This window comes from Lineus longissimus, chromosome 4 (assembly GCF_910592395.1).
Source record: "Lineus longissimus chromosome 4, tnLinLong1.2, whole genome shotgun sequence".
NCBI classification, from domain to species: domain Eukaryota; kingdom Metazoa; phylum Nemertea; class Pilidiophora; order Heteronemertea; family Lineidae; genus Lineus; species Lineus longissimus.
In genome coordinates this window covers 20,770,626-20,782,981 of record NC_088311.1, presented here as the reverse complement: position 1 = coordinate 20,782,981, position 12,356 = coordinate 20,770,626, and the positions used below count along the sequence as shown (strand labels likewise).

At 42.0% G+C, this 12,356-nt stretch overlaps 3 protein-coding genes across 4 annotated transcripts in view; 1 reads left to right on the top strand and 2 right to left on the bottom strand.

The window, feature by feature from the left end:
- LOC135487144 (FMRFamide-activated amiloride-sensitive sodium channel-like) overlaps positions 1–2,472 on the bottom strand; it is a 30,243-nt gene extending 27,771 nt beyond the window's left edge. For both annotated transcript variants that reach the window (XM_064770572.1, XM_064770574.1), the window contains exon 1: positions 1,665–2,472. In XM_064770572.1, the coding sequence (XP_064626642.1) occupies positions 1,665–2,425 (761 nt within the window). In that variant the 5' untranslated portion in view covers positions 2,426–2,472. The remainder of the gene's footprint in view (positions 1–1,664) is intronic.
- Positions 2,473–3,487: 1,015 nt separating this feature from the next.
- On the top strand, positions 3,488–7,163 carry LOC135487265 (alpha-protein kinase vwkA-like). The gene is made up of 8 exons (XM_064770799.1): positions 3,488–3,510; positions 3,959–4,040; positions 4,655–4,835; positions 5,076–5,222; positions 5,637–5,809; positions 6,079–6,229; positions 6,474–6,616; positions 7,026–7,163. The coding sequence occupies exons 2-8, from the start codon at positions 3,963–3,965 to the stop codon at positions 7,122–7,124; spliced, it is 972 nt and encodes a 323-aa protein (XP_064626869.1). The 5' UTR covers positions 3,488–3,510; positions 3,959–3,962; the 3' UTR covers positions 7,125–7,163.
- Positions 7,164–7,915: 752 nt separating this feature from the next.
- LOC135487266 (uncharacterized) lies at positions 7,916–9,542 on the bottom strand. Its single transcript, XM_064770800.1, has 2 exons — positions 9,381–9,542; positions 7,916–9,131 (listed from the first exon to the last, which is right to left on the bottom strand). The coding sequence occupies exon 2, from the start codon at positions 9,117–9,119 to the stop codon at positions 8,271–8,273; it is 849 nt and encodes a 282-aa protein (XP_064626870.1). The 5' UTR covers positions 9,120–9,131; positions 9,381–9,542; the 3' UTR covers positions 7,916–8,270.
- Between the last annotated feature and the right edge of the window lie 2,814 nt (positions 9,543–12,356).

Here is a 12,356-nt window from a genome sequence, read left to right as displayed (position 1 = left end):
CAAAGCAATGCCGCAATCGGAATTGCATTCAGTGTTAATCTACCCAAAACACGCAAGTCAAGCGCATGTTACTTATGTTCTAATTAATTTCTCCCAAATGTCTGATCTTGGTGATTCATCATGCTGGGAATGTTTCAAAAAACCACATCAACAACCACATCAGATGGTGAGCAATACGTGAAATTGTATTACTAAGGTTCTTGATCAAATGATGTCATTTTCGGAGACATAAATTTCGAATACTCTTAGGTGTACATTAGAATTGAATATTGCACTAAAACAAAGCGCCAAGGGCCAAAGTTTGATCATCGCTAGTGCATATGGTGACGGTTTAAGGTATAAAAACTGTTCTATAGAGACCATGACTGTCAATACCTCAGAGACCAACAGGAAATAGAATCCCTTGTTCCCCTTGGACATCAAAACCGTGAACCTTCACACCGGCTTCGGTATATTTTCAACAAATGAAGTAAAAAACACCATTAATGATTTGTATACATGCACATGTACATTTGCTCTACATCCGTGATTCCATAAGGACATTCCATTTTTCCATTATCATTGCGCGGGTAATTTATATTTACCAGTCATGAAGCTATAGAAATTGACGTGGACAGATGATATCGCTTCCTAGCCAATACAGACGGGACTGAGCTCCTCATTTATTAATAGTGGGCCACTTTTCTCTTAATATGAATAAGATGATTACTGTTTACACAAATTACCACCGAGCGTTGTCTGACTGAATAACAGATAATGCTACTGATGAGGCGCGGTCGGTGAGGAGATGCTGTGCACCAGGAAAAACAACAACATCCTGCATGATTAGCCTCGTGCCCGTCGCACCTCTGTTGCTCAGCGGCATATTCTGCACAGCTGAGCTAGTCGGTCGAGGTTAATACAACCTCTTGTAGACTGAATTTCCATGTTCACATTCTGTTTATGGCTTCTCCTCGATCATTGTGAGCTGCAGGAAGCCGTAATTGACACGTTTGATTGAGTACCTTCTGCAGCTAAAAAGTAAAAGCCCAGATTATTGCCGCGGCCCAGGCATCGACACGAACAATGCGCGACGGTGCGTTGAGATTGGAGGGCGCTTTTGGTTCCACCTGACATCCGACGCTGCGAATCGTTTGTTTTCGCGTTTCTTTTTCCCCAGGCAGGTTATATAAGATCTGTTGTGTCGAATGTAATGGCGCCAATACGTTGAAAATTCTGCTTCCAGTTCACAGCTGTGGACCTTAAATTGCCTGATCTCCTGAAACAAGTATTATACATGTACCTCAAACCTTCTGACGGTGTGACACGTCAAGACTTGTTCCAGGTTTTTAAGGTACTATCATGGATGTATAGCAAGCGTGGTAGATTATACATACGTGTACGATACAATATTTCTTCCGCTTGATTCTATCAGAAATGATTGGGTCACCCCGCACCCAAGCTGCCGTCGTCTCACAATCTCGCAATTTATTTAATCAACTCCTTTCACAGAAAAAGAAAAAAAGCGAGACGGAATAATTTTCGATAATTTGTTCTCTCATTCGCACCGAATGCCGTTTTTATATGGTGCTTCAGTAAGTGCAGCGCATTCCATCAACGATCCATACCTACCTTTAAGGGGGTAGTAGGCGAAAAGGAAAAGTGAAAAATGTAAATGTATTTACCTTTCAATTTCTGGATAGGTTAAAGGTTCGTGTATCACCATCCGGAGTCCATGCATCTGAGAGTTTGCATCATTAGCGTACAGAGGAGAGTAGTTCAACACAATATGATCGTTAAGAAAGATGGTCAGTTCAAGCTCAAAAACTTGTCCTGTAAAATTATGCTCTACTGTATAGCAGTTGATGTACTGGGGATGAACGAATAATTTCAAATTCGAGGTACAGTCCTGCAGTCCCATTTTTCCTTCACTCACAACTTTTACTTGGCATTTTTCGACGAATGATCTTGCGTCATGGCCAAGTTTTATGATTGACTCTCTTTCCTGGTTTTCGAAGTAGCCCACATTTGTTGAAAGAACCTTTGCGAAATATGCAGCCAGACTTTTGTCCACAACAAAAGCTGGCATCACCTGCATGATGTCTAAGAATTCATCGATGGTGATCATGTTGAGTTGCGCGGATAGCTGCTTTGCTGTACGCCGAAATGGTTGTAGATTGCATAGCGTGAGGCTCGGGAAAGGGGTGTCAGTCTTGGTGACAATCGTCTGTTGTTTAATAGTTGCATATTTAAAATAGTTTTGAATCAATGTCACAACTTGAAAAAGCGACACGGACAAAAACGACAACACAGTCACTGCCCATAATATCGAAAGAAACGTATTCCTCGCCTTAAGAATCCTTCCCACTCCGCGTAAAGAACTTAGCACCAAAAATTTTCTGAAGGTCTGCCGGAGAGTGGCCGGGCGTGCTGCGATATCAGCCATGGTAGTGTCGGGACAGCCAGCTCAGCGTGCAGACATCCTTCCCCGTCTCAAACTGTTACCGCAATGATATGGCTAAATGAAAAAAGTCCCGTCGCATTTATATTTAACGGGGATGCCCAACCCAATAAGTTAATATGTAGTTACGCTGCATCTAAAATGAAGGTTACCTAGTTGCCTCGTCCCGTGTGGTAAATAGTGACCTTTGAACCAAGGCGAAGATTATTATGCTATACGCGAATTTGTAAAGTAGTTAGTAATTGTGCGATATGAAAAGCACTTAATGAAGAATTAAAAGCTACGCTCACCGCTGGTGGCATATTCTGTGTATATATATTTAAGTTCCCCATTGGGGAATCAACGTGTTATTTATGTTTGTTTTTTTGAGAAAAAAACAGCCAATTCTCTACTAAAGTGAATACTTAAAGGGGGCTGTAGAGAAGAGGGAGTAATTTTTGTTGTCTGCATGCCGGGATTTTCATGTGACAAATAATGTGCACGGTTAGGGGACTGGGTCACCTTCGTTTGACTAGACCTTAGATTTTACCTCCACGGATTCTGACTATGGTATCGGCTCAAAGTGGAAATGAATATTCACTTTAGTATCAAATATCAAACAGGGTTACATTATAGCAGACTCGAAGATCCGTAATAAATCGTCACATTTACGGCATTTTGTTCGAGCATTCCTGCTGCGTACATTTGTATACATAATAAATGCAATACACGTGCAATGGTAGCCGTTGCAGAGTAATATGCTTGAAAATTATCGCTGCTTTGGAGAATGGCGCATGTGTACAACATTGAAAAATGGTTGATCATTGTGGTGGCCAACCTGCCTCGGGTGTCCTGATATCAATCAAGTGACGGGCGGACCTGAAACATGCTCGTATAGTTTTGAGTTGTAAATCAGATGGCAGCACTTTATCAATTATTAGTTGATCGACCTGCAATTTCGACGTGGTATTCATTCGAGGAAACCCAGGGATTTCCCCATGTTATGTTCCAGTATATCGTACAAAATTCACGTTTGATTGTTCGTAAGCCGGGTTGAGTGATTGTCAAGTTTTTGAACAGAACGTTGTCAGGTAAGTTTGCTTTATCGTGTTTGCTGTAATGTTGGCCAAGCAGCCCTACGCGAGCCATGGTCACCATCAGCGGTGCGTCGAGAAGGGCGTAGGCACCTGCCAACTTTTGGTTTCTCTTTATCACACGGGCCCGATACGTTTACATGTCTCGCATCTGTATTAAACTTTTGAAGCAATTTTGACTCGCCCGGTATAGACCATGGTGTCCGTCGTCGTCCTTCGTCGTCGTCGTGAATGATACCATAGAATCGGAGAAAAAACTATTCAGAACAATTATGTAGTATTCCCACCAACTGACGAAACTGCATAGTTGTAGATAATGATGAATTGTGTCGGTTGCCCTTGTTTTTTTTGTGTTGGTTCTGATATTTTCAAATTGAGGTGACCTACTCTTCGGTTCATGCAGGTATTCAAGCAATCATATTTCTAAATCGTTTCACTTTTAGAGCAAGATGAGTGGAAACCTTGACCTGGCGTTTGTCTTGGACTGCACCTTGTCTATGACCAATCACATACGTAAGGCAAGAGAGGTGAGAAACGGTTCAAGGTCAAAATGGTAGGGCTACACACTTTCCTTCAAGGTCACAATTTGTCCACTTACTATAGGCATAGCCATAGGGGGAAAGGATGAGACACAGTTTTCCTTTTTAGGGAATAATCGTTGAAATCTAGCGTGGTTATCTATGTAGACTTTCAATTTGTTGTGCCGTTCCTCACCTTCGGGCAGTGCGTCATCACCAATGCATTAGTCTCTATCTTGATGCCCTGAACGCCTGGTATCAGTGATTTCAGTTCATACAGTTCGGGTTCAGGGGACAACATCAATTAATATACTCCCCGACCTGAAACGAAAACATAATTTCACACCGCTGAATTGCACGGCGCTTGACAGCCGGACAAAAGTCCGATAGGAATTTTCGAATGAAGTGTTTTGTCGACTCTGAAATTGGTTTTAACGATGTTTAATTTATAGATCATCACGTCAAAATATATAGTGTTTTGTATAATTTTCAGCCTCAGTTATGTCTCACATTATGATATTTTTAGACGGGCTTTGGCAAAACATCGATGAAGTCTTGGCATGTGCTCTGACGAACTTCCGCTACCGCTCCTTTAATGCTCATTCAATATTCATCTTCTCCAGAGGATAAGTGACATTGTGACATCTATTACAAGAGCTCAGAACAGCGGATCATCCGATGTCCGTCTCGCCCTGGTTCAATTCCGTGACCATCATCGTTCCTCAGACTATCTGGTTAAAGTTCAGGACTTTACCAATTTAAAAGAGATGAAACAGGCGCTTGACAACTGTGCTGTAGGATCGGGTGAGTCCCACCCAGTCATTCCCGCCATTCTGAGTGATGAGCTATAATTTTTCCAATCAGGCTCTGCAGATGTATGGAAAGCTGTAGTATGAGACCTGATTTAGCAGTCGCTGCACGACGAATCAGAAGGGTTTAGCAATGCGCCGGTCATCGGTCATTCATGCCATTATTAAGTACGCTTAGATATTGAATTTATGTTCAAATCAAATAAGAAGTCCAATAATTTGTATTGAATTGCAGGACATGACTTTCCAGAGGGAGTCACTTGTGGATTAGAGAGAGCAGTCAAACTCGATTGGCAGTCTGAGTCGCGTATATGTGTTCTGGTGACGGATGCGCCTCCGCATGGACTTGGTGATGCTCATATTGCGGACGATTATCCGAATGGTAAACTTACCAATTCCCCCCAAAAGTTGAAGTTTAGAATACAATCATTTTTTTACATGCGGCAATGTTATGAGTAAATCCAAACATAATATGCATGATTTTTCAAATAAAGCTGTATCACGAAATTGATAATTTAAAAGAAAATTACTTTCCCACTGTGCACAATAATTAAATTCACCAACAGCTGCGAACCCCGGTACTGCACGTACTGCATGAACTGCCGTAATTTCATCAAAAACCTCGGCAAGGCGCCACTGTTTTATCTTACATACATGTATAGCGTCCACCCTGTTGCGGTGTAGGCATCCCTTCAGTTCGATAAGTTGCCATTATGGTCCTTTTAATCTTAGAAACTTATGAATAAGAATTGTTGTTTTTTTTTGTGCTAGACTAGTATTTCTTCTGGTGTTTTAGGTTGTCCAGATGGCCATGATCCTATACAACTTGCCAACGTTCTCGGTGAGAAAGGCATTACACTTCACTTGCTCGCAGTCAAAACAAATAGATGGCAAGAGTTTTACATGGCCCTGACTTGGATAACAGGGGGACTATACATACCATTGGCGAGTGCTGGCAACATGGCTGATGTGAGTAGCCATCTCGGTGAAACTAAATAAATTCCATGCAATTGCATCTCAATATGCTGGTGTACAAAATGATCTCTTCGTATCTTTGATAACTAAAATGTCAAAGTCTTTATGAACATATACATTGCTTGGTGGAATGAGAATTCTGCTGGATTAAATAACCTATAATCATGTTGATGATAATATATTCATCCACTAGTCTGGAAATTCATTCAGTTTTATCTGCCTGGTTTTATGTACGCGTAAATAATCTGTTTCGCTTTTTACAGATCATTATCGGTTCCGCAAAAGAAGCCATGTCATTGCAGAAGTTAAAGAAAACGGTCAAAGACAAGGTGAAGAAGAACATCGATCCATTTTCTAAGGAAATGAATCCGAAGCTGGTCTCTGAGGAACTTCATAAACAGCTGGAGGAACAAGGTATAGGACGAAATACACCCGTGGTGGTTGATCAAAACTGTCTTATAATACTTCGAGGTAGCACATTAACGAGTTCCATAACGAAGACGTCTGTGTGACTATCAAGATTTCCTCTTTACCTTCTAATCATCAGACGAAAAATATTTGATATGACAATTTATCCCAATGAAAGGCACGTATGTAATAAAAAGCAACAACCAACGTTTTTAGCAGTAAAATGATTTATTTCCCGTATTTCTTCTAGGAATAAAGGTGTTTCAGCTTAATTTCCCTGACGGTGACTTGCCAAAGATGACAGGACGAGCAAAACGATATGCCCGATTTGACCAGCTGTCTGAGATCAAACCTCTATTCCGCGTTTATGATGGAACTGCAGAGAGCACATCGGTTAGTAATCAGTAGATACCCAGTAAGCCGCTGATGTCTCGTGAGGCCCAATGTACTCACAAGTACATACACGTCTTTCATGCATAAGGCAATATGTCTGCAGGGCCCGGCCGAAAAATTCCTTTTTTTTGGTTTTTGATAGAAAACTCCGTGACTAAATGTTGAAAACTCAAACGAACCTCAACATCTGCTTTTGATCTTGAAAACACCAATTTAAAAAATCAATTTATTGGTATTTATGATAGAAAGTCCGTGTTTGGAAAGGTCACTTTCTCTCCCAATACCCACTCTTATAGCAACTTGCGGATTTTCAGGGGTCCGGTGTGGAATGATTGGGGCTTGGATTGTGTCCGCTTTTTGTGCACAAAATCTACATGTAGCCATTAACGTCTCTTTCCTTCCTTTACAGAGAAAAGTCAACCTTGAAGAGAAAGAAGAGACGGTTACTCTGCTACAGATTCAGCGAATGGTGCAACAGGCATTCCTGATGTGCAAGGCTGAGGCATAGAGAAATGGGCTGCAGTATCCCAGATACTGTAAACCGCATTCTTTTTATTGCGATTTGCAAAAGAATCTAAAAAATTGTAGTTTTCACGATTTATATATTTTGTACATGATTGTGCAATATATTATGACACCTCTTTCGCTTTTTCCCATGTAATCTTTTTTTCAAAATTTTTGTTTTCGCGAATCTTGGTTATTCGTAAAATCTGCGAAAATGAAACGCCCGTAAAAATGGTGTAATAGCAAGTGGCAGATCGGAGTGACCGTGAAAGGGAGGGCGCCATTGGAAAAGACGCCCACTGGTGGTTTACGATAAATTTACCAAAATTCATCGTCGGCATACCGGATGAGGTTAAAAAGCCAAAGATTTCATCATAATCTCTTCCTCGGAGAATGGATTTGCGTCATTTACAGTATGATTCACTTATGAATACGCCCTAGTATATGGCTTATGTTTCGCGAATACACGGGGGTTCGTTCAGGTCGCGTATGCGTATTCGACGCCGGGCAATTGGACCCGCTATTACTACGGTAGTGGTGAAAATTGGACTTCTTGTAATCGACGACTCAGAAAAAAATACATTGGGATTTGTCATAGTGAAGACATGTCAATAAAAAGATGATGACGTATTTAAGCATACAAAATGCACATATAAGGCAACAGGAAAACTGATTGGTACATGCTAGCTATACATATACATGCATTTAATTGAAAAAAAACAAACAAAATGGGGCCATCAATTTTTCCTTGGCCGGTACTGTAAGAAACAAATTGATGAAAAAATCTATTATGTCATTGGGAAAATTTTTGTGTTATTTTAGTTTTTGAGCTACCTTTACATTCCCTGTACATCAATGTACTGCTACCGAGCAGGAACAATGAGCCCCTCACGTTTCATTATTTGCGCCTCATTTTTCAGTTATGGCATGGCAGTGTAGGTATAATGTGACAGATTTTGACGATGCTAGACCAATTTCACTGACATTTAAAACAATCTCGGCCTGCAGGGTTCACGAAAAACGGAATATCCTTTTGATTGGCCCAAACTGTGTGTCATTTCAACTACAACGTATAGGCCAATCGAAATCTTGCACGAGATATTTCCTTCCACGAAATCTTTCTCTCGCACGAAAGTGAATGTTAGGTGTTTTAAGCGTCTGTAGAAGGGGCAACCTTATGTTGTGAATCAAAGATCAAATCCAGAAGTCCTCTCTTGCGCGGCTGGTACTCTTTGTTGGCGAGAATCTGCTGCCGTGTGGGCCAGGCCGGCCGGTAAGCATACCCCGACGAATCGACTTCATCACAGTTCTCTATAACGGACGGTTTCTTAAACTTGTCCTTGCTCTCTTTCTTATGCGTCAGCCTCAGCTCTTCGAACACGAACCTCCGGGAAGAACAACACACTGTGGAGCAAGTCATACACGCGAGGACGATTGAGCAGACCCCGCCGACGATTGCTGTCAATCCATTGAAACCATGCATTGCCGTCGCTCCAACAACGTCGGTCACCGCTGTTGCTCCAAGTCCAAGAGTTGGTCCAAGTCCGACAACATCCACCATTATACCGACGGCGCTGATTCCGAACTGACCGAATGATGTCAGGGATGTCAAGGTTGCGAAAATCATAGTCGTACCGATTGGACAGTCTTCCAAAGTGCACGACGACGCAGCGCCAACTGCTCCGGTCGCTGCTAGGAACACTGCACATATACATCCTACAAGTACGTACGTGATGTTGCTGTTGAGAGTGAGCAGTGTGCAATTCGCCAGGAACTCGATCGAACCGAATATCATCATTATCACGGATGTCACCAGGACGCCATTTTTGTTGAAGCCGTTTCTGGAGACGTCGCAGTAGCTGCGTTCGACGGGGCAGTCGCTAGGGATGGGGACGAGATGACCTTCAAGGATCTTTTCATCAATCTCCTCGTCAAGGTAGTCATCGTCGAATTGGCCGAGGAGGAGAACCGGGAGCCTGACCACCTTCTTCTTCTTCATCTTCCCAGTCACCTGAAGCAAAGATGAATATAACGATCATCGTCTCTTCTACTGATAAGATCACCTTAAACATTCCTCATCCATTCTCGTTTCAGTAACAACGTCCATGGGTGTAAAATGGAATCAAACTTCCTAGGTCTTGAGATCACTGATACATTGACGCTAAAGAAAGGACTCTACGTGACGAATATATATTCAAATGTGGTACTTGGTGCCTTTGCAGTAAAAATTGAAAATGTCCAAGATACGAAATTGACTTACCAAACGGTGAATAGCCTTAACACAGCTTTCTCAAAATATATGTATACCCGGTATCGAAATACGGCCTGCTCTAAACTGTCCTGCACCCAAATCGTTTTTGTTTGCGACCGAAAAGACTAACGACTCGACGAATAATACGATTGCGGCAAAGCAATTCTATTTCACAATGACGGCAATAGGTTGACCTGTTCCCACGAGGATGTAATTTGAAGCATATCGACGAGGAATAAAAAGAGTTTCTCAAAGAATTTCGAGGGGTCGTCTCAGGTCACTGTTGTGTTCATGGCCGTATCAAAAATCTTAATAAGTTGATTACGTTTTTTGCACCGCAGCATTTCGCGTGAGCATTTTCCGTTGTTGCTGTGTTTTTTATGCGGTATGGTAAGGCTACCTTCCTATACTTTGACTTGAGAAGTGCTAAACTTTGATTATACCCATTCGATGACTTTGAACCAACGCCGTGGTCGACAGAAGCTGGAAGACAACATTTCCCGATTGTATCCGGTCACGCATGTGCATGAATTCATAAGTTGAGTTTTTATTCATGCGCATGTGTAACTACAGCTATGCCAACCGTGGTGCTGATTTAAACTCCCTCGAAGTATTCAAAGAACGGCTGATTCAGTTATGCTTTTCGATGGACCGTATTTTACTGCTTTCGGAGGATCAAAACAATGACAGATCATGCATTGTAAGCGGATGCTTCAACTCCCGTAAATCAAAGCGCTATGCAAGTTTGATCTGCCCAGCACTTTATGATACTAACCCTGTTTTGTATTGACCAGGGAACTTAACGATGTGAAAATAATAACATTTATATAGAATATGTCTGAAAATGTGCCAAATGCACACTAACCATAACACCATACAAATTGTCAATAAAATTTTATGAACTTATTTAGATCTTTTAGGAGGTGTTCCTGAGAATGATTAAACCATCCACGCAGAATGGTAAAGAAACTATGGCTAATGAGGTAAATTCTAGAGTAAAATTATGTTTAACTGTTATAAATCTATGGTAACATGGACATGGCTCTGGCAACATAAAGCGATCATTACAAAGAAAATCTCCACTCCTGTCATCATAAACTTGTATGAAATTTTTGAGACGAGAAGTGCCGTTTCAACTAAATCAATACGGGTTCAATTATCGTGCAGCATTGGCCATTGTCAAAATTTGGGCCATTGAGATTGAACTATCACTAAATAACACATTTTGGCAATTGCTATTTTTTCATCTGTGAGAGGTATGCAGTGTCATTGTGCTTACTCGGAACGATGGCTACGGGTCTAGGAAAACATTTGAGCTTTGTGTATCGTTAATAGTTGGTTGATCATGTTTATGTAGAAAATGCCGTGTTGGTCTAATAAACATTAAATAATGATATCTTGTGAAGAAACTTAATGGCCATTACGAAGACGCATGTTTAGGTCTGAAAGTCCGTGGGGCCGTCTGAAAATGTAACTAGTAAATTGGTCCGTTTCGACCGATAGCCAAAAGGAGATATGTCATGCATGTGTTGTCGAAAACCAGTATAGCATGAAATAATCGGCCATTCGGGCATTTTCGAAAGCAGTAAAGTGGGGTTAGTTCCAGTGGATTTTCTAGTGAAATGTGCCGCCAAATTTAGTCTGATTAATACCTTTCGTCAACTACAGGTCGATCTTTTGAGGTTAGAAGACCGGGGACCAAGTTTGGGATTGGACCGCTCTTAATACATGTGCCCAGTGTCGTGAAAAAACTTCATTTCTTTTTCAGGTAATATGGTAGCGATAGAAAAAGAGCAAGTCGTCCGGATTCCAGTCGTTCTGTTTGGACAATTTTGAAAAGAATTACCTCAAAGAAAACATACACGAGGAGATCCTTGAAGGGCAGTTCATACCTATTCCGGACGATACCCCCATCCGGCCGGCAGATTATGTCGAACTGTCCCGCTACGGCTTCGCGAAGAAAACTGTATTCGTGTGTTCCCTACTGATGCTACTTTTCGGTTTAGTTGAGTTCCTTGCAAATGGATTATTACTCCACAACAACAGTGCAATTTCGTACGTCGGGGGTGGCTTCATCTGTGCAGTGTTACTGGCGACAGCTGGGTCGCTGGGGATAGCAGCATCAGGTACACTAGAAGACTGTCATATCGCCACAACCATGGTAGTGGCTACGTTTACGTCACTTACGTGCTTCGGGCAATTGGGGATAACAGCTGTCGGTTTCATGGCGGATTTTCTCGGCAGTACGGCGTTTGGTGTCACCGCGGTGACCAACCCAACCCTTGCCCTGGTGATGCACGCCTGTAACGCGATTGCTGGTATTGTCGGGTGTGCTTGCTCCATCATCGTTGCTGCGTTGTCCTGCCGTACAACGTGCTGTGCATCCAAGAGGTTCGAGTACAGGGCGCTAATGCATTACAAGATAAAGCAGCAGAAGAGACCCGCTGTCACTGAGGACTTCGTTGATAAAGCGAGTGAGAAACAACCCCCTGGGTACGAGTTCAAGTCGTCTTGGCAACGTAAACAGAAGGTCCTAGCCGAGGACAAACTGCCGAGGAGGGACATTTTGGATCTGATTCTTGGTGGATATAGGAAACAGAAGGTTAGTCCTTGGTAAACTAATGGAACTCTGATTATTACAGCGTGAGCGAATATACAGATAACCACCAGAATAGCAGTTGTCTAACAGTTTATTCCACTGTCAACGGATATAGTAGGGCAACCGACGAACTGAATATGAGCGAAGGCAGTGGACATGAATTGGTCGATTAAGAGCATTGTCGCTGAAGTACCTGATTTTCACCGATTCGTCTGCTATTCACTGACTTTACATTCTCAGTCTGTGAACTGGTGAACATTTGACCGTGTGTTTAGATACTTGCCATGACAATGTTTTCGTTTTCTATACCCACCCCACCCCTTATTACTGTAATGACTTTAATACTCGGACATACTAAATCAAAGCAACAAAATGATTTAATCGAA